Genomic DNA, 22,558 nt, shown 5'->3' on the forward strand with positions numbered 1-22,558 from the left:
AACATTTCAACCAGCGGTAGAGAATTGGTTTTTCCCAAGATGCTTTTCTCAAAGTTGCAAGTGCTCTATTTCACTAGTTTTATATGTGTTTGTCATAAATAACTACAAATTAAATTGATCCTGCATATAATCTTTGCAAAATTAATAGAAATGTGTTGCCACTTGATGTCAGCAGTGGTTTCCACGAGTTTTTGGCAAATAAAATATAATACAACATCAAAACCTCTTTAGCATGTATCTATAAAAATAGCAACCAGAGATGCAGTCCACATTTAAACTGTCTCATCACATGTTAACCTGTTGGTCATCTTTTATTTGATTTTTCAGTAATAGTAATAAATGAAATTAGTTCGATATATTTTATATTGTGGGCATGTAATTTGAGTTAGAATCATTAAATTTCACATGAAAAATATTTTGGTCATAATGCAGCTTTGAAAGTGCTTTCTTAAATACAGATATTACATTAATACAAATAAGAAATGTATTGAAATTCAAATAAGAATACCCTTTAGATGTCCATTGTGATCAAATGAATTTTTTAAATTATTTTGTTTTCTACACAAATATTCAAAAGAAAATGGTTGTGTTAATCTATGGTTAGCTTGTCCATGACATCTAAACCAGCTCTTTATACAGATGATGCTAAGTCCTGGTTTTAAAGGACACTTGTTTTTTGTTTCAGCTGTGCCTGAAGAAACCGAAGGTCCATACTACACACAGCTGGGGTCAGCCAGAAACATGCAGGCCATACGAGCCAAGCTGGAAGCCAGGTCTGTCTGTCTGTGTGGTTGTCAACATGTATGTATGTGTCTGTCTGTGTGTGTGTGTGTGTGTGTGTTTGGTTGTCAGCATGTATGTATGTGTCCGTATGTGTGTGTGTGTGTGTGGTTGTCAGCATGTGTCAGTCTGTCATGTGTGTGTGTGTGTGTGTGTGTTGTCAGCATGTATGTGTGTGTCTGTCTGTCTGTGTAGTTGTCAGCATGTATGTATGTGTCAGTCTGTGTGTGTGTGGTTGTCAGCATGTATGTATGTGTCAGTCTGTGTGTGTGTGGTTGTCAGCATGTATGTTTGTGTGTGTCTGTCTGTGTGGTTGTCAGCATGTATGTATGTGTCAGTCTGTGTGTGTGTGGTTGTCAGCATGTATGTTTGTGTGTGTCTGTCTGTGTGGTTGTCAGCATGTATGTATGTGTGTGTCTGTCTGTTTGTGTGATTGTCAACATGTATGTGTGTGTCAGGCTGTGTCTGTGTGTGTGGTTGTCCGCATGTATGTGTGTGTGTGTGGTTGTCAGCAGGTATGTGTGTGTGTCAGTCTGTGTCTGTGTGTGGTGGTGTCATAATGTATGTGTGTGTGTCTGTCTGTCTGTCTGTGTGTGTGGTTGTCAGCATGTATGTGTGTGTCAGTCTGTGCCTGTGTGTGTGGTTGTCAGCATGTATGTGTGTGTCAGTCTGTGTCTGTGTGTGTGGTTGTCAGCATGTATGTGTGTGTCTGTCTGTCTGTGTGTGTGGTTGTCAGCATGCATGTATGTGTCAGTCTCAGTGGTTGTCAGCATATATGTATGTGTCTGTCTGTGTGTGTGGTTGTCAGCATGTACTGGCCTCGGTGGCATCGTGGTTAGGCCATCGGTCTACAGGCTGGTAGGTACTGGGTTCGGATCCCAGTCGAGGCATGGGATTTTTAATCCAGATACCGACTCGAAACCCTGAGTGAGTGCTCCGCAAGGCTCAATGGGTAGGTGTAAACCACTTGCACCGACCAGTGATCCATAACTGGTTCAACAAAGGCCATGGTTTGTGCTATCCTGCCTGTGGGAAGTGAAAATAAAAGATCCCTTGGTGCTGATCAAAAAGAGTAGCGACAGTGGTTTCCTCTCTCAAAATCTGTGTGGTCCTTAACCATATGTCTGACGCCATATAACCATAAATAAAAAGTGTTGAGTGCGTCGTTAAATAAAACATTTCTTTCTTTCTTTTTGTCAGCATGTATGGGTGTGTCAGTCTGTGTCTGTCTGTGTGTGTGGTTGTCAGCATGTATGTATGTGTCAGTGTGTGTCTGTCTGTGTGTGTGGTTGTCAGCATGTATGTATGTGTCAGTGTGTGTCTGTCTGTGTGTGTGGTTGTCAGCATGTATGTGTGTGTCAGTCTGTGTCTGTCTGTGTGTGTGGTTGTCAGCATGTATGTATGTGTCAGTCTGTGTCTGTCTGTGTGTGTGGTTGTCAGCATGTATGTGTGTGTCAGTCTGTCTGTGTGTGTGGTTGTCAGCATGTATGTATGTGTCAGTGTGTGTCTGTCTGTGTGTGTGGTTGTCAGCATGTATGTGTGTGTCTGTCTGTGTGTGTGGTTGTCAGCATGTATGTATGTGTCAGTGTGTGTCTGTCTGTGTGTGTGGTTGTCAGCATGTATGTGTGTGTCAGTCTGTGTCTGTCTGTGTGTGTGGTTGTCAGCATGTATGTGTGTGTCAGTCTGTGTCTGTCTGTGTGTGTGGTTGTCAGCATGTATGTATGTGTCAGTGTGTGTCTGTCTGTGTGTGTGGTTGTCAGCATGTATGTGCAGGGCGCAAAGCAGCACTTTATATTTACTCGCCAACTGGCTAGTAAATGAAAAAAAATACTAGCCAACTAGAGATTGTTACTCGCCAGGCAACATATGAAGTATATTTTGTTTTACTTTCCTTTGTAAACCATTTTTTAATTGGGTTACGCGATTCCGACAAGTATACCGACGGCTACAGTTACCGAAACTAGGACGTATTTTATTTATTTATTTATTTTTGTTCACGATATGCTATCGTTACCAACAACTTTCTCGAACGTTTTTTTAAAATTTATTTAGCATATTCCCGCCATGTAACATTTAGCTTAACTTTAGGTGCAAACAAATTGGCTGTGAAGCAATTGGTCCAATGCTTTGTGAAAACTCATTTACAATCGGAAAACCCCGATGTGTCACGAGGCTTTCCGAACACCTCGATCGTCAAGTCGGCGGAGAGCTCCGAGTGTGATATCCGCAAACAGGGCAAAATGCGGAAGTGTATGTTTACAGTTTCGATCATTAGTATATGTGTCGTCTGACTGATTAGTGAAATAAATGTTCCACTGACAGCTTCATTCTGAAAAAATAATCTACTCGCCAAAAGGCTAGTGTTTTGCAAATTTAAATCGCCATAACAGAATTTCATGGTGTGTGGTTGTCGGCATGTATGTATGTATGTGTCTGTCTGTGTGGTTGTCAGCATGCATGTATGTGTCTGTCTGTGTTTGTTGTTGTCAGCATGTATGTGTGTCTGTCTGTGTGTGTAGTTGTCAGCATGTATGTATGCGTCAGTCTGTGTGTGTGGTTGTCTGCATGTATGTATGTGTGTGTGTGTGTGTGGTTGTCAGCATGTATGTATGTGTCTGTCTGTGTGTGTCTGTCAGTGTGTGTGGTTGTCAGCATGTATATATCTGTCAGCCAATCTTGTCTGTCTGTGTGTGTGTGTGTGGTTGTCAACATGTATATATGTCTGTCTATCTGTATGTGTGGTTGTCAGCATGTATGTGTGTGTGTGTGGTTGTCAGCATGTATGTATGTGTCAGTCTGTCTGTGTGTGTGTGTGTGTGTGTGTGTGTGTGGTTGTCAGCATGTATGTATGTGTCAGTCTGTGTCTTGTCTGTGTGTGTGGTTGTCAGCATGTATGTATGTGTTTGTCTGTGTGTGTGGTTGTCAGCATGTATGTATGTGTCGGTCTGTGTCTGTCTATCTGTCTGTCCATTTAGTAAGTTATTATTTCATCCATTAATAATTGATTCATTCTTCCGTCTATCCATCTACCCAAATCCATACATCCATTAATCCATTGATTCATCCATCTGGTGACCCATCCATCTATACATCCACCCACCCATTAATCCATCCATCTATATATTCATCCATCTGATCACCCATACTTTGATCCATTCATTCATCCATCCATCCATCCATCTGGTAGCCCATCCATCCATCTGGTAACCCATCTATTCATCCATTTGGTCACCCATACTTACATCCATCTATCCATCCATCCATCCATCTGGTAACCCATCCACCCATCCATCTTGTCACCCATCCATCCATCTGGTAACCCATCCACTCATCCATCCATCCATCCATCCATCCATCCATCCACCCATCCATCCATCCATCTTGTCATCCATCCATCCATCCCACCCATCCATCCATCTCACCCATTAATCCATCCATCCATCTCGCCCATCCATCCATCTCACCCATTAATCCATCCATCCATCCCACCCATCCATCCATCTCACCCATTAATCCATCCATCCATCCATCCATCTCACCCATCCATCCATCTCACCCATTAATCCATCCATCCATCCCACCCATCCATCCATCTCACCCATTAATCCATCCATCCATCCATCCCAATCATTAATCCTATCCATCCATCCATCCATCTGGTCACCCATCCATCCATCTGGTCACCCATCCATCCATCCATCCCAATCATTAATCCTATCCATCCATCCATCCATCTGGTCACCCATCCATCCATCTGGTCACCCATCCATCCATCTGGTCACCCATGCATACATCCACCTATCCATCCATTAATTAATCCAACCATCCATTTATCCGTTTACCAAACCATCCATCCATCCATGGAAAAATATATAAACCTTTATAATGATGTTAGTTCTTAGATGGTCATCATTTTAGAGCCGGCGTAATCCATTTATGTCAATTCTTGTATTTGAAATTTTAACATAATTTACCTGTGAAATTTTTATTGCTTACCTGTCTTTGACACCCAATAGTGTATATCTTTTTTTGTGTTCGGGTATCATTAAACGTTTCTCCTGTTTATTGTCTATAATTGTTTTTATGGTTTTATTTGCACCTGAACAGGACTGGGATGACTGGCCATGCGATTCGGATTGAGAAAGTACGTTATACTGGCAAGGAAGGGAAGACGTCTCTTGGCTGCCCTATGGCTAAATGGGTCAGTATTCTAGCTTCAGAAAATTGCTGGCAATCACCGTTAATCTTTTGTTGTCAGAATTTAGGTATAATAAATGTCCTATGTGACAGTAATAGGTTTGTTTTGATTATCTAAGTTAAAGGATAGAACACTGGGTCACCATCATAATTTTCTGATATTAAATTTAACAAATGTTACAGGTTTTTTCTATGAATAATAAATTATGTGGTTAAAATTAATGGGTACCCCTGAAGTAAAATGGCTATTCCTGAATAAAGATGGATATTACATAGATAACAGAGAATTGCAATCTCCTGATAAAGGTAGTGGGATGCTACTTAAATGCTGGGCATGAATTATGAGGAAAACGATAAAGTGTTTAATTTTCCAATTTTAGGATTTTTACATGATATACATTTTTGTTTTAGTTTTAGTTTTTTTAAACTTGAATTTAATATTTTCTCAACATTTGTGAAAAATAAACAGTATTTTTCTTTTGTGTTTCTGTAAACAGATAATCCGTCGATCGAGCTATGAGGAGAAGTACCTGTGTGTTGTCAAACAGCGGCGAGGCCACTTCTGTGAAAACGCGATGCTCATCATTGTGCTGGTGGCCTGGGAGGGTGTGCCCCTGGACGAGGCTGACGGACTGTACAGCTACATCAGCACCACCGTCACAAAGGAAGGCAACGAAACCGAGCGAAGATGTGGAACTAATGAAAGGTCTGTGTAATAAATAGCGAATACTACACCACGTTCAGTTTAATACCACTTAGCTAGATACCATTTTCTAACGTACTCATTCATAAAAGTGGTATTAAACTGAAAGGAGTGTAGTATTTTATTTATTAACTACCTATAATTATTGCTTAGAATTCATCAAAAAGTAACAAAAGTAAACATTCAGAGCAGCTGGTGTTTGAGTGTCAGCCCACAATCAAGATTAATGACTATATTTGGATTTCATAAATAGGTTATTCGACGGCAGGTTTAAAACTACTTCGTATTACTGAGAGTAAAATCAGCCAGCCGTTTTTTGCTTACGTTTGCGAACTATTTTGACTGGTTTCCGAAGTGATTATTCTTTTTAACATGAAGACTTAAACCAGCATGGCGGACCTTTTTCTGCTTGATCTGGCTAAACTGCACTGCTTTCAATAAGAAATGTACAAAATCTTACATTACATTGTGTTGACCCCATTCTCCCTTAATGTGCTTTTGGCCAATCGCATTAGCGTTTATATCCCAGATTTGTTAAGGAAAACAGTATCTCACAATGTGACATACGATTTTGATATAAACCTCCCTGATCTCTAACAGGTATGTAATAAACAGTTATATTTGTGTGTCAAGTCCAATCTCTCTACTGGTTACCCGTGATTATTTAACTGTTACTAATAAGTCCAGACTCGAGGCTCAAGCTCGATGGCCATAATAATGTCAATAATGGTCAAACCTGCTATAGCAGCCACCTGTATTGATCAGCCACCTGTGTTAAGAAATTCCATTTTTATTCTCCCAAATCATCTAACACAGTATTGAGCAAGACCTGTCTTAAACGGCCTAAAGATGTGTGTCTTGTTAAGTATGTCTTGTCTGTGGGAAAGTACATATAAAAGATCCCTTGCTGCTAATGGAAGACTAATTACAACATGTCGGAATTGCCAAACGTTTGATATCCAACATGAAATGTTTAATAAATCGGTGTTCTCTGAAATTGTTTTTAAACAAAACAAACTTTAACTTTCTTTGTATATTTTACTACAGACGAACGTGTGCATGCCAAGGTATTGACATGATTCGGCGGGGAGCCTCATTCTCATTCGGGTGTTCGTGGAGCATGTATTTCAATGGCTGCAAATTCGCAAGAAGTCGAAATGTCCGCAAGTTCAAACTCCAGGACACATCTAAGGTGAGTGTTTGTAACATTGTGTTGTAGGTCACTACCACTGTTGTGTCCAAAACACTTGGACATTGTTGACAGCAAAAAAAATTATATGGTACTTTTTAACTGGTTTACCACTGTGTCCTTCCCATAGAGGGAAATCATTTTTGTCTGAGAGAACTTGCAAGAAAGTAAGTTGACTTGGAGCCCCTCTTTTGAAGAACAAATTTGTCTTGGTGCCCAACTCCTGTAGTTAGGAAAATGTTCACAGCTTAAAATCATGCTGTGGAAAAACAAATTGAATTTAGTGGCAATCTTCACGGCATTGCTGATTGCCATTAGTAATTACAGGGGTTGGGTGCCCTCATTATTTTTTTTAATCAAAGGCAATACATGCCATGCCCCCCAAAAAACTAAATTTTGACCCTTGATTATCGAGAAAAAATGTTAATAATGCAACATCATCTAAAGTCCTTGAGGTGAGAAAATGGTTGCTTATTGTTTGTGTTACTTGTTTTTATTATATTTTGTTGTTGTTAAACATTGGGGGTTTTGGAGGGAGGATAAGTAACAAATGCCTGAGACAAATTGCATGCACATTGTAACATTTGTAATAATTTACAGTTTGAATGGGATAATTTTTCGGGTACAAATATATCATACAAGCCATTGTGCTGTTCAAGTGTCAGTTGCGCAACTTTAAATTTACGTAAACTGCCAAATGTGTCACATTCTGAAATGAAAGTTGTAAACTTCAGAAGATAACTAAGTTCAATGCTACAGACCTGTCAACCTTCATTCAAGAGAAAGCAGGAGATTGGTATTAAAAAAGAAGGAGATTTGGTAAAAAAGAAGGAGATTTTGTTTATTGCATCAATACTCTAGTAAAATGCAGTTCACTGAATTAGCAACCCTTGTGTTCATTGTTGTACACTTTCGTTGAACTTTTTGCACACTTCAGAGTCTCGTTGGAAAAAGTGTTCTGGTAACAAGGCTGTAAACAGTTTACTTTGCATCTCAACAGAGCACACACAGTCTCTTACCTGACCTCTCAGTCTTGATTTTTCTAACCACAGAAAGTAGCCTTTCAGTGTCTGCATTTGAATTTGGAATCAGGGTCAAGGTGATGGCAAGCTGGGGCAATTGTGTGAAGTGGGGAGATCCATCTAGTGCTTTCAGTTTCTTCATCTTGATCCAGTAAGTGTCTGGTTTGAGGGTACTTGATGGGAGCTCCTCTGGGGGACTCAAGGTTAAGTCTAAAAACTCTTCACTAAGGGCATCACTCAAAGGAAAGGAGACTCCTTCAGCACAGGCCAAGACTGCAAAAGTAAAAAGTAAAATAAAAATCACAAGTAGTTGGAAGTGAAACCTATTCAATAAAAGGTCAAGACTGCAAAGGAATAAACCAGTTAATATAAGAAATAAATGAAGTTATAATATGGAAATCATACTTAAATTACAAAACAAAATATCTTAAAACTTTATATACCCGACTGTGGTGAATAAGCTGCGCTTCTCTGGGTCAGGGTGAATCCATCCAATGTTTTTCAGCACAGGGTTCTGGAATGGAAACTTCTGCATCGTTTTTATCACCGACTCTACATAGAACATTAGAACATACCTGAAAAAACAACAAAAATCACAATTTACTTTAACAATTCAACCTATTTAATAAAATGTAACAATAAACATACAAAATTCAGGAAATTCCTAATCCAGTTTTAAAGTAATTAGCAAAAATACTTACTTGAAGAATCTGTTGATAAGGTCAGCGTTATCCAAACTGGAGATGAACCCTCTTGCTTTGAGGCCCACAGCCAGCAGGTTATCTGGGAGCTGGTTGTCTGCAATCTGGAAGGGAACCTCTGTCACTGGGTGACCTTTTATGACAGCTACCATGACAAACTTTGCCAGATACTTCCATAGAAGCCACTCCATTTCTTGGTATAAGAAGTACACCTTCACCTCGTCTGCCTAATAAAAATGCTTGTGTTAGAACATTGAAAATAATTTGTTTTCAATTGACAATATTAAACTAAAAGAAATGATAACATCTTGGATGTTATATTACTTTCACATCTGACCAAAAAACTTTTTTTAGAACATTATAATAAAATAAATCATTGATAGCCTTCTCATATTTCGTTCATAAATATTTACCTGAAATATTGTGTTGAATTCGTTCAGGGGTGGAAGTATGAACTCCAAAAACAGGAAGTACAGTTGCATCTCATCGCTGTTGAGGTATTCAGCACATGTCATCACTCTCCCAGTCTTCTCCACATTGTCATGGCTTGTAAAGTATGATCTCAGTAATGGCCACTGTTCCAGGGTTCGTTTAATGCATCGCTCAAGGCTGAGCCATCTTGTTTGAACATGTTTCAGAATCTTGTCTGGCTCTACATCACAGAACTCTTGGAAGGACTTGTATAACTCAGTTCTCTTTGCACTAGAAAAGTGGAAGAAGAAATATAAAACATAAAATAAAAAGAAACATACCTCACAAGGAAACAAAAAATAATTATGCTCCATTAATTAATAAAATATATATATACCTCAGGTGGAAATGGGAATAGATCTCAACCAGCATGTGATCCAGTGATAGCGGGAGTTTCTTGAAGGGTGCCTTGATGACAAGATTTGTCAGGTGACATATGCATCCCATGTCAAAGACGTTTGGCTGCTTCTGTCTGATCCTAGATAATACTGAGTTGTGTTGTCCAATCATGACACTGGCATTGTCTGAACAGTAAGCCACCAGGTTAATCCAATCTAAACCACAGTCACTGAAAGATAATTAGACAAATTAGTAAATTAATAATATAATGTATAATTATATATTATAGACCCTTCGGTCTTACCTCATCAAGTTGGAAATTAGCACGTTATAATGAAAACTGGAGAAACACCTGCATTATATAAATATAATCCAAAACAGTTTTATTAAGTTTGATATGGAAAATATTTAAGTATTTATTTAAGTAATAAAATTTAATATCAACCAGTTTTTTTTAATGTATAATATATTTATAACTTACGTGAAACACTTGTCAATAGTGTTGAATAGATTCTCTGCATTGGCCAAGTTATACACAGGCATGTCCAAGAATTGGGTGACTGTCTGCTCAATCTCATCATCCACACTGTACAAGAATTGCCAGATTTTTGTTGTTGCCACAATCGTTAGATTCGTCAACCAAAACACTGAATGGACCGTTACAAAGTTTGTTCACTTCGGAGTTGAAGTGAGGTGCCAGCGCTTTGTTTATAATCATAGTGGTTTTCGTTTTTCCACACTTGAAGTCAGATGCAATAGCACTATCTGGACACATAACTGGTGCCATTTGCATAAAATGTTCGGCAAAGTTAAACAATAGATTATGTTCGGCCACCATCATTGCAAAAAGCGCTTCTGCTTTTATTCCTTTGTTTTGAGTTGCTGCTGTGTCATTATTTACAAAACTGGAAATGGCTACCGAATGACGTACCTCTTTGGCAATCAGCAGATGTTTTGCAGTTTTCAAATGTTTCTTTATGTCGTATAGACCGCCGGAGTGAAAATTAATTGATGTGTTACATATAGTGCACGTGGCAAAACCTTCCTTGGATAGTGAACCCCCAACAATACACGGGAACTCTTTTCTCCATGCTTCTTAAAATTTGCTTGCATATTTTTTCTTTTTACTGCAGTTCGCAGATATCTGTTCTTCTGCAGATTGTTTCGGAGCCATTTTCACACTAACGTTTTAAAACAGATGGCGCCTAAATTGGCTGTATAATTGATCACGTGGTTTTTATCCCACAATTCTTGTTTCGTAAACAGCAGTTTTCCGAAATTTTCGTGATTTTTCCATTGAGAATTATTTCTCTTTATTTTTTTCGGAAAAGTGACGGTGGAAAAATATTTTTGTTCTAATTTTTTTATTTATCGGGAGATTTATTGCTTAGTCGGGAGATCAGGAGAAAGGTTAAAAAAGCGGGAGACTGCCGCGTAAATCAGGAGAGTTGACAGGTCTGATGCTATTTTGAGGTAATTGATTAGATTACACAAATATAATTCATATGGCCGAACAATCGGTGACCTAGATAAAAATCATGTGAACCGACTTCAAGTTACATTGAATTTTGAAATATTGACCCCAGATTTTGTTTTGATGTTATTTTGTTGCTTTTGTCTCAGGAGGAGGCTTTGGAGAATTATATGCAGGAATTGGCATCACGTGTTGGACCTCTGTACAAGAAAGTGGCACCAGATGCTCACAGGAACCAGGTTTGTTTGGCAGTGTGCTCATATCTTTGAAAACACGAGGCTGTATCCGTTGGATTTAAATTTCTTGCCCATTGGACAGGGTTATCCAGCTTTTGCACGGTGCTAGAAAAATCTGTCTGACCCTAGGGCTAGATAAATCTGTCCAACCCGAGGGCTAGACGATTTTTACATACGCGTGACGTCATAACTCATGTTTTACAACGACAGACATCATAACTCATGTTTTTCACAATTCTGTTTGCCATTTAACGTTGTATCATTGTTTTACAAATATTTAAACAAATTAATATTTTCAACTTATATTTATTGGTAAGTTGTTACATTTTTGTGTCGTTGTATAATGTGGACTATATTTTTCCACATATGATTAAAGGAGTTTGTAGGTGAAATGTTTATTTATCATTCTACAATAAACAAACCGTAGCTTACAAAATTAATGTTTTGTTACTGTAATTAAATGGGGAAAAAAAAATCAATCGGCATTGTGAAGTATAGATAAGGTCCTTGTCTTGGTGCAGCATTCAGTAATGTATCTTAAAGTCTGTATACATGCTCTTTGTTGGTTTTCACTCCTCTATTGGTCCAACTGGAGTGAACTATAGGTTTCATCTCTCCTTCTGTCCGTCTGTCTGTCAGACATATTATTAAAATGAAATAACAAAGTTTAGCCCAGTAGGTTATGATTTACTATAATTTAAATGAAAACAAGTTTAGCCCAGTAGATCTTGCTAATATATATATGTAATCTAATACTCTAATGAAGGTAAAATAACACATAAATTAAGCCTAGTAGATAATATCTTGCCAGTGTGTTTGTACATTGTTAGTTTAATGATTTGTATTCAGTGTCTGTTCTCTGAAGAGGGTCAGGAATGCCGATTGGGGAAAAACCCGCCAAAGGAAAAGCCGTTTAGTGGAGTGACAGCGTGCGTGGATTTCTGTGCCCATTCTCACAAAGATCTCCACAATATCAACAATGGATCCACGGTGGTAAGTGGGGTTTTGTACACAACAGTTTTAGAGGTTTTTCTTAGCTATTCCGGTGTTCAGTGCTTACATGACTATAGGAACAAAGGAATATTTGTTTAATAAAACATCAGTTAGATACGTTAACTGGTAAGATAAATGATATCAAATGGTCACTCGTTTAATATCCTGTGTCTATCGGTTGCACAGTGTTGAAATGCTTTTGCTAATAGAAGTAACCTGTGGAAAAATGAATGTTGGTTGACACATTTTAAAGAAAATAATACAGATTTATGAAGCCTGACTAAATGAAAATTCATTCTAGAGTGGACCCTGAATAAGTATATTTGTTTGTTTGTTTGAGCCCTGAATAAGTATTTATATTTTATTTGCTTGAATGAGGTTAGATTTTATTTGGTTGATCCTGAATATTTTAGTTAAAATAGCTCTCAATAAGTATTTATTTTTTATTTGCTTGAGTGATCCCTAAATAAACCCTTCAAAACGAGAATTCCTTCAAAACGGATGTTTTTTCATGATCCCTTTTTAAATATCAATACAGAACCTCACTAAGCCAGACTTTTTACTTGGTCCCATGGGTGTCCGGTTTAGAGGGGTTTTACTGTATTTATATTTTATTTACTTAAATGAATCCTGCATAAGTATCTATATTTTATTTGGTTGAACAAACCATTGACATAGCCAGGATTTTATATTGGTTGGGGAGGGGAGCAACCTTTTATGGGCAACAAAAATATGCAAGTGAAATAAACCCTGAATGAGTATTGATATATTATTTTGCTTGTAGGTTGTGACCCTGTCAAAGAACCGAGGGATACACAAACCAGATGACGAGTATTGATATATTATTTTGCTTGTAGGTTGTGACCCTGTCGAAGAACCGAGGGATACACAAACCGGATGACGAGTATTGATGTATTATTTGCTTGTAGGTTGTGACCCTGTCGAAGAACCGAGGGATACACGAACCATATGACAAGTATTGATGTATTATTTGCTTGTAGGTTGTGACCCTGTCGAAGAACCGAGGGATACACAAACCGGATGACGAGCAGCTCCACGTTCTTCCGCTCTATGTCCTCGATCCGACCGACGAGTTCGGCAGCTCCGAGCGCCAGATGGAGAAAATCCGGTCAGGAGCTTTAGAAATACTGACCAACTTCCCGTGTGAGGCGAGGATTCGCTCGAAACCACTGACTCCTTGTAAGAAGAGGGCCAAGATGACCAAGGCCCTGTTACAGAACAAAGAGCATGTGAGATCCTTGAAGGAAAAGGCTCTGCAAGAGACCCAGCAGAAGTCAAAAGTCAACGTGGAAGCAGCGCAGAAGAAGAAGAGTGAAGCTTCTGCTGATGTGCATGTCAGAGACACGATCCCGGACGGAGCCCAAAAGGGAAGTTTTGAGCAGCTCATAGCACTGTCAGGACTTCCTAACTATCAGGATCTGTACGAAAAGTTCTGGGATTTCTTTTATTCAAATGGTTCGTTCCCACCGGAAACGTTTCTCTCCAAATGGGCGGAAGCAAGAGGTCAGGTGATTTCTCCAGCCAGTCATCAGAATGCGGGAAGTGATGCTTCTGCCGGACAGAATCCTTCGGTTCGTCCTTCGCCTCATCCAATCTCACAGCTGTCGAATCAGCAGCAGATGGACGTCAGTATGCAACGACCACCTGAAGCCAGATTTGGCCAGTCACAACCAGATGGATTTGGTCTGCAGATGTCTAATTTGGCATCATGTAATCCGAATTCAGGCAATGGAGATCCTCCGATGAAAAAACAGTGTTTGATGATGCCCAGTGTGGGAGATCATCCTGTCGATCTTACAAACACTTGTGAGAATTCTAGGCAGCCATCTTGTGGATCTGCCAATAGCGGACAACAGAACATTCATCCTCATCATCCTTCGGAACATCCTCGATCTCAGGAAGTGCGTCCCATGTCGGCCGTACCATTCAATTCTCCACTGGACATGTTGTGTGAGGCAGCAATGAGAACCGACCCACCCCGACCTCAGTCACATCCACCCTCATTGTCGTCTGTGCCTTACCCTTACCATAATGCATCACTGCCAGGGGATAGTTCACAGCTCTCTCAGGCAGCAAGTAATAATCGATTCACTTCATCACAACATCCTATGCAACAAACTGCATTACCACTGCCAACAAACAATCCCAACAGCCATTCCAACTTCAGTGTGAATGCTAGAGGAACAACTAGCACCAATGTGTGTGCTAACAATTCTTTCTGTGATCCAAATGAACAGTTTATGTGCAATCCTAACCAACAGGCAGCCATGTTTCAAAATGGCTGCAAACAGCAGCAGCAGCTTTCATTTCTGAACGGTGGGGTCCACCAAGAGGAGAAAAGTGAGACTGTGAAATGTTTGGGGAACAGCAGCAGCACCATTTTGGAAGACAGTTTCATCGACCCGACCGTGGTTCGCTGTGAAATGGACTACAACGAATCCAACTTCCGTGATCCGCAGATCGGAGGTGTGGCCATTGCCCTGGGGCATGGTTCTGTGTTGTTTGAGGTGGCCAAACGGGAACTCCATGCAACGACGGCGCTCCGAAGCCCAAACCGATACCACCCGACGCGGATCAGTCTCGTGTTCTACCAGCACAAGAATCTGAACTACGCAAATCACGGTTGGGCGGAACACGAGAAGAAAATGGAGCTGCTGCATGAGAAGAGAATGAGAGCAGCTGTCGACAAAGGTGTCGATGTTGAAGATCTCAAACCAGGCAAGCGGAAGAAGAAGAAGGAAGAAAGTCCAAAGATCGACTTTGCCAAAACATCTGCTGCTCAGTATAAATACATGTGGGATGCTCCAGTGCGACATGGGCTGTCCTTTACAACAGACTCTATTATCACCCGCTGGATCGATCCGCAGCCAATGGTTTCGGGGCCGTACCAACGCTGGGTGTGATATTTGCATATACCAACTGTGATTTGGGTGATTGTTATTTCATTTGTTACACTGCCATCATCACTGTCTAAAATGTATTTCATTTTAAAGGAACACTGATTTAAAAAAATAATAATAATTAATTTGGACATGGCACATCTTTCAGATATATTTATTTGTTAAATTTGAACATATAATGCTTTCAGTTATTAACCTAATGTCAATTCATTCCTTTATTTAAATTTTAATTCATATATGTGTTTATGAGAGTAAATGTTTTTCTGAATTTAGTACACATGTACACATGTAGGTTTCATTATAAAATAAACCATGCATTTTATTGATACATTAGGGGACAGCACCTTATATTGAATATTTTATAGATTAAACAGTTTTCGTATTGAGTGTCAATTTTTGCTGTTGCTGTTCCTTCATAAAACATAATATAAGAAAACATGTAAATTAAAAACAAAATTAAATTTAATTTGTATACCAGTAATAATTATATAGCATCTGTTTCACTTGTAAACCATGGTGGTTTAATGTGCTTTTTCTTCAGTCATATACATATAATATAATTATTTTGAGTAAAAATGTTCAGAGAGAAGTCCTAATTAACTTGAGATGGTGGTGTTTCAAAATGAATACATTCATTCAGTCATGCATTCTGTGATCATTGTTTTCCCCAAGGGACATAACTGCATGTATTTTACTAAGAGAAGTCTGTGAAGTGGGACTCTCTTCCATACTTTTAAATCATCTGTTTGTTACTGCATCTTTTTTGTACTGCTTCATTGGTATATTTACACAGTATATACAGTTTTTTTTAATTTGTTATAAACTTGTTAAATGTTGCACTTCACGTATAAATTTTATTAGATGGGAAATGAATTTACAATTTTTAATGAATTGAATTTTTATTGATGTAATTATTTCTTTGTGAAAACAATTAATATTTTAGCCATTTTTTGTTGATTCTATCATTCATTTTACAAATATTTGTGTTGTTAATGGGGAAATATATTGTTAGTTTTTAAACTAATGTGTTGTTTTGTCTGTTGTTCAAGATGATTATTATTCTATAAGTGCTGGGTTTTGTGCTGTGCTAGAATAATTTGGGGAGCAATAATTGTTGATTAAGGTTTTCTAATGTTAAACGTGATTGATAATATAGTGGATACGGTTTTTATTCGCTAACTTGTAACACATTTTGTACATTTGAATATAAATCTTTATAATGGTAGACAATTATTTTGTATTCATGTTGAATTTTATAAGGAAAATATTTTGACTGCAACAAACTTAATAATTAGCATAATTTATGGTCCTTTGTATCCATGATCCTCAGGGTATAAACAAATTTACGTCCATCAAAAGTGGTTTCATTAGTGTTGTTCAGTTGTACAACGTAAGTGTCCTCTAGTTAAGTACCATCATGATCACAAGTACTGGAATAAAATTTAATGTAAATATTAGTAATTTGAAGAACAGTTAACCTTTTTTCATATTTAGTCATTAATCATATACATCTACTCAACAAAATTAATTTAAGGGCCATTAGATATTTTCGGCTTTTTTCTTTATATACGGTACTAAATACGATAACCCCACTTGTACGCATTTACAAATCATCTGTGATCAAAATTTACTAACATAATATAACGATAGCAAAAATTTACCAAAAAATCTACTAACTGTTGACATATGACATTAGTAGCAATAAACAAGTATACTATTTCACTAGTACATGTATAACTGTACAAAAATAAATTACTATTAGCTTGTACATGCATTTTTAAAAAACTATTGTCAATGGTAAAATTGTTAAAAGTATTTTTGGGTGAATCTTTATGACTAAAAGTACTCCAATAGTCCTACAATTCTGTGAATTACTATTTTAGAAAAATCTAGTTTAAATTAATACCGCACATAATGAGCTATTTAAAATGTCATTATTAGTTACGACTTGGAGATTTTAAAGCATATTTCAGTTTTTAGTTTTTTGGAAATAAATATATTCTAGTTAGTTTTTGCTTCTCCTAGCTAAATAATTATTTTATGACAATAATTTCCATTCATGTGTAAAGAATATAATTTTTAATTAAAAAAACCCCCAACTAAATAAAGCAACACCCTAAAAAAAATATAAAAAAAATAAATTCCCTCTTAATATAATATACAGAGGTGTATACCAGGTACTAGTATCTGCAGTCTCCAAGATTTGTTTTGTTGAACATGTTAAAATGTTATGTGAAATTGTTTTTGTTTGAAGTTGAACTTTGACCTTAAAGCATGTCACAGAGAACTTGATAAACGTGGAGTGCAGTTTGTAGGTCATTAAACAAAATCAACAACCCACTACACCATAAGGTTTGTGAATAGTGTTTATTTAAAATAAATTCAACATTAGACCATAATAAAATAAATCCTAGATTTTTTATTCATGCTCTCACACCCGAAAGGATAAAGGCTCTCACTCCTCCTTTTTTTACTCGGGTACATGGCGTTTTTAATATCCTGAAAATATCACGTCACCCCTCCTTGCTCCCATTTTGAAAAAATAAATTTAATGAACGTCTAGCATTTATTTTACTATGACCTTAATAGACAAAAAGGTGTGCTGTACTGAGAGTACACCTACCTACAGTACTAGGTTTTCAATAAGTAGCAGGAGACAGGTATATTATGTGCAAGTTCCATACAAACAATTTATACTTTATTGTAATGCAAATTTATTTGATTAATATCGGTTCTACAAACAATTTATACTTTATTGTAATGCAAATTTATTTGATTAATAATTTATACTTTATTGTAATGCAAATTTATTTGATTAATATCGGTTCCACAAACAATTTATATTATTAATATCAGTTCCACAAACAATTTATACTTTATTGTAATTCAAATTTATTAGATTAATATCGGTTCCACAAACAATTTATACTTTCTTGTAATGCACATTTATTAAGTTAATATCAGTGTCATGATAAAGTAGCAGTGTCATGCCAGTGTAATAAGTTATCTATTTTACTATGAAGCTAAATATTTCATGAACATGTACTCGTATCTATTCGCTTGGTTGCTACATGTTAAAATATTAGTCGGATGGTATTAAGTAGTGTATATCATCATACTGAATGCTCTTAAGAGAAATGTTATGTGATAAATGTATTATAAATATGCTTTGTATTCATGTTAACAGAAACACATTTTAACATGATACAAAATGAAGTTGTTTTTTTCTTCTTCTTTTTTCTTTTTTTAAGATATACCTGTAGTATGGTAATGAAGATTTTTAATTTTTAATTTTTATTATTTAAAACCTTTATTTAAAAATCAAACTTTTTGAGATTCAGTATTGAACATTTTAGCCCTTACTTTTGATAGCCAGTGTTCTAATTGATGCTTGTGTACCAATGGATTTGTATTTAGTCGTCTTACTCTTTATTGTATCATTAACGATTTGTACTTGCTGTATGTAAAAGTAAGTACACCGTATGTTTGTGATTTGGTTTCAGTTGGCCATTATTGTGATATTTTGCTGGGTATTTCAAAGTATTCACATTCATAATTTCACTGCTTTAATTGCCAGTCTTGGTTTTTTGATTTTATAAATTATTTCTACATGTTATTTAGTTTATATGGTCTTCTTTTAAAAACATTTAATATAAATCTGTTTTAATTAAGTGGTAAAAATGTTATGAACATTTAATTTTTTGTAAATGTGACAATTGTAAAATCTTCTTCTTTTTTTCTTTTTTTCTTACTTGCATGAGTGATAATTTTTAATGTAATCTAATGAATAGCATCCTACCTAAATATATCTTTTGCTTCAAAGTGTCATTTCTGACATACACATGACAATTATAAACCAAATCTACGAACGGTATTTATCTTTAGGCAACTTTCCTAACAACTATGTATATTGATTAATATATGATAAACACAGATGTATGAACACTCCATACTTTATCCATGTTTAAGAATGTATCTCGAAATAAAAATGTGATGATTGCCATTTTTAAATTTGGCTGTCTGAAAATGTGCTATACAGTACTACTACTACTACTACTACCGTACTACTACTATATATAAGATTATGAAAATTCAAGATTCAAATTAGTTATGAACCCACCATAACTATACAAGAGTGGATATATAGTGTTAAAATTAATTTATTCCATTGTGTTAAATTTAACACACCCAGCAGTATTGGCATATTCCAGATTTTAATTTTTTTTAAATTATAAAATGGGAGGAAATTAAAAAAAAAAAAACATTTAATTTTTATTATAATTTCCCCCCAAATATCATTCAAATATTGGTGTTTTAAACATAAATATTGACATACCATGATCTACTTGAAATTGTTTTATTATAAAAGTTTCTCTGAAACCAAGCATTTCATGTTTCATTTTTAGCCCATTTTTATTAGACCCGAGAAGCAAAAACAATCAAATAAAACACATTTTCAGATAGTATGCAAGAGATGTTTTTAGATATTTTAAAATGTATAAGCTGCAGTCATTGTGCAGGAAATGACGTTACTTTTGACATAATGGAAAAAACTCCCACTAGGATACATTCTTTCCTAAAAGATCAAAAGTATATTTCATTAAAACAAAAACATTAAAAAAAATTGTTTCAAAGACAATTTAACATACTTTGGAAGGTAAATTCCACAGTATTTTAAATTGTCTTTGAAACAAGTTAGAATAGAAAAGTTTAGTACCAGCAAATTTATACATTTTTACTGGAGAGGAGAAAACTAATTCAAGTTTTATTTCCATTATTTTGTATGAACATCATGTTATGCTGGATTCATCATTAACCAGACATTTTAGGGCTCAAAGTTATGATCTAAGGGCCTAGGTATGTACCCAGATATGGCATTTTTATTTATACAAGCTTTTTCATTCATTTATTGTGTCATCGATATGAAACTGTCCTACTTTCAGTAATTATGTGAGTTTATTCTGTTTTTCTGTTACGTTTCAGGGATATACTATGATCATATTTATAAGTAAATATTGTGTATCATTTTCATTATTGTTATGCATATTGTTTATAACTTAACAAATTGTAAATTCCCAACGGGTATTTTCATTAATAATTGTACAGAGTATCAGTGTATTGTATTATTTACATCACCGAGTAGATATTTTTAATTTTATTAATGCAGGGGCAATCCTTTAAAACACTTGGTTTGCTGTAATCCAATATATTATTTTAGTCATTTTTGTTGGTATTTTCAATTTTGTAAAATGTAATGGGCTGAATTTATAAAGCCTGTTTGTCTTACAAACTACAAACATTTACAATGGTTGAACTCCTGGCTTTAAGAAAAACAGGCTTCGTAAATTCGGCACTTTATTTTTATATTCTGTAGGAAACGGAGAAAGTAAGAAATAGCCTGAAAAAAAAAAAAAGAGTCTGTTGTGATTGTTTTTAAATTTTAAAAATGTATTGGAAAAAAAGGTAAGAAGAATAAGATCGAATTCAAAACTCAAGTCAGTTGCTCTTTTTCTCTGTCATCGGGTTACAGCCAACTTTTAATGTTTTTTATGGTCAGCCTCGTTTTGTTTTGCATATTCATCTTCATTCTTTCTTAAAGAGAGTTTCCCTAATATTCAATATTCCTGCTACTAATGTATTGTAGTAATTGTACATAATGAATGAAATAGTCTATTTTAATTGTAAGGTATCAGTAGAGAGCATCAGATTGTGGATTAGTTAAAGAAAACGTGTTGAGTAGCTTGTGATTGGGCATGTGCGGTAGTTCTGTACACTGCAATGTGTTAGATGGTTGATCACAAAAAATAAAGCCATATTTATTTCTGTCAAATGACTTGTTTTCTTTTTAAAATTTAAGGAGACTTTGGTTAGGTTTTTGTTGACTTTATCTTTCAGCTAGTTCAACCTGTAAAAAGCAGCTTCTTAAAATGGCTGTTATAGTCTGTCTGTATTAAGAGGGAACGGATGAATCAATATAAAAACATTTTATTAAACCCATACCAAGCTTACTTTAACAACACCACTAGAATACATTGATTAATCATCGGCTATTGGATGTCAAACATTTGGTAGTAATAAATTCTAGAAGTCTTCGGAAGAAGACCTGCTACCTTGATATATTTTAAAAATTAAATTAAATTAAAAATCTTTTATTAGCAGAAAGTGAAAAATTGTAAAATATTTTTTATATATACAAAGTGTAAGCAGATTGCTTTATATTAAGTTAACAGGCGAGGTCAAAATCATCGAGCGAAGTCACTTCTCTCTCAAACTTTAGAGAGGGCGAAGTTTTTGATAGCAGGGAGACTTGAATTTTTAAATCCAAAAAATAAAATGTGCAAAAGTTATCTTAATACAGTTTTACCGTCTGTACTGCTAATTGATGGATATGTGCTCTATAGTTTCCACATATCACCTTCTTTAGAAATGATGAAATGCACCAATTTAACTGTTTAGAATAAATTATTTTATAATTTCGTCATCCGTTTTGTATGTTGAATTTATTAATTATGACAGTCTATGTAAAACTAGTTGATTACTCCCCACATTTTTTTCAGGTCGAGGTCTGCTGCTCCAAACTATTTTTTTTTTGCAATGTAATTTCTGGTGGAGCATGATCCAAATTCCCAAAAAGTATCACTCGCCAGTCTTGATCCCCACCATTGTACAATTTCCAGCACATTCACCTGACAATACACTTCAACAGTCAGTAGCACGTTTAGGCCTACTATTAGTGCCAGACACAGGTGTTATCTAAGCTAGACCCTCTATTTGTGAGCCTCGCATTATTTTGTGGCGCTAGTCTCTCTTCAAACTCTCAGACATTTCACACTTAATTATTATCTATGAATTGGTGTTCCTCAAGCTCTTCACCATTCACCCGTGATGTGTATATTGCAAGTGATGACTTTTAAAAGGCTACACGGATTTCGCCGTACCATGACTGGCATGGCAAAGTCACGCTGGTCAGAGCGAAGTTTGGGCTCTCTTCGCCCGGTCGCATGAACCCTGAGTTAATACTTCCAAGACATGGGATGGTTAAAATGTGATTGAAACAGAAGTGAGGAGGCAGGACCTATCCCAGTGGTAAAGCCTTCGCCTGATGCATGGTCGGTCTGGGATCGATCCCCGTCAATGGGCCTATTGGGCTATTTCTCATTCCAACCAATGTAAAGGCTGTGGTTTGTGCTATCCTGTCTGTGGGATGGTGCATATAAAAGATCCCTTGCTACTGATGAAAAAATGTAGCAGGTTTCCTCTCTAGGATTGTACAGTAAAGTACACTTAGAATGAACACACTGCATACAACAACTGATCATAAAGTCCTGTTTTTTCAAGCTATATATTATTAATAAATTATAATGTATAGAACGAACTATGTATAATTAATTAACACGACCACACAGAACAGGTAAAAAAAAAAAGGTTTTTAACTTAGTAGAATGGAAGGAAATGTTTTATTTAACGATGCACTCAACACATTTTATTTACAGTTATATGGCGTCAGACATATGGTTAAGGACCACACAGAT

The 22,558-nt window shown here is 36.2% G+C and overlaps 1 protein-coding gene across 1 annotated transcript in view; it reads left to right on the forward strand.

Moving 5' to 3' along the window:
• Positions 1 to 20,849, forward strand: part of LOC121378624 (serine-rich adhesin for platelets-like) — a 54,322-nt gene extending 33,473 nt beyond the window's left edge. Inside the window, exons 4-10 of the mRNA XM_041506888.1 lie at positions 686 to 773; positions 4,888 to 4,981; positions 5,475 to 5,683; positions 6,728 to 6,872; positions 11,026 to 11,115; positions 11,962 to 12,105; positions 13,107 to 20,849. Coding sequence (XP_041362822.1) covers positions 686 to 773; positions 4,888 to 4,981; positions 5,475 to 5,683; positions 6,728 to 6,872; positions 11,026 to 11,115; positions 11,962 to 12,105; positions 13,107 to 15,029 — 2,693 coding nt within the window. The 3' untranslated portion in view covers positions 15,030 to 20,849. The remainder of the gene's footprint in view (positions 1 to 685; positions 774 to 4,887; positions 4,982 to 5,474; positions 5,684 to 6,727; positions 6,873 to 11,025; positions 11,116 to 11,961; positions 12,106 to 13,106) is intronic.
• The last annotated feature ends 1,709 nt before the right edge of the window (positions 20,850 to 22,558 follow it).

This window comes from Gigantopelta aegis, chromosome 8 (assembly GCF_016097555.1).
Source record: "Gigantopelta aegis isolate Gae_Host chromosome 8, Gae_host_genome, whole genome shotgun sequence".
NCBI lineage: Eukaryota > Metazoa > Mollusca > Gastropoda > Neomphalida > Peltospiridae > Gigantopelta > Gigantopelta aegis.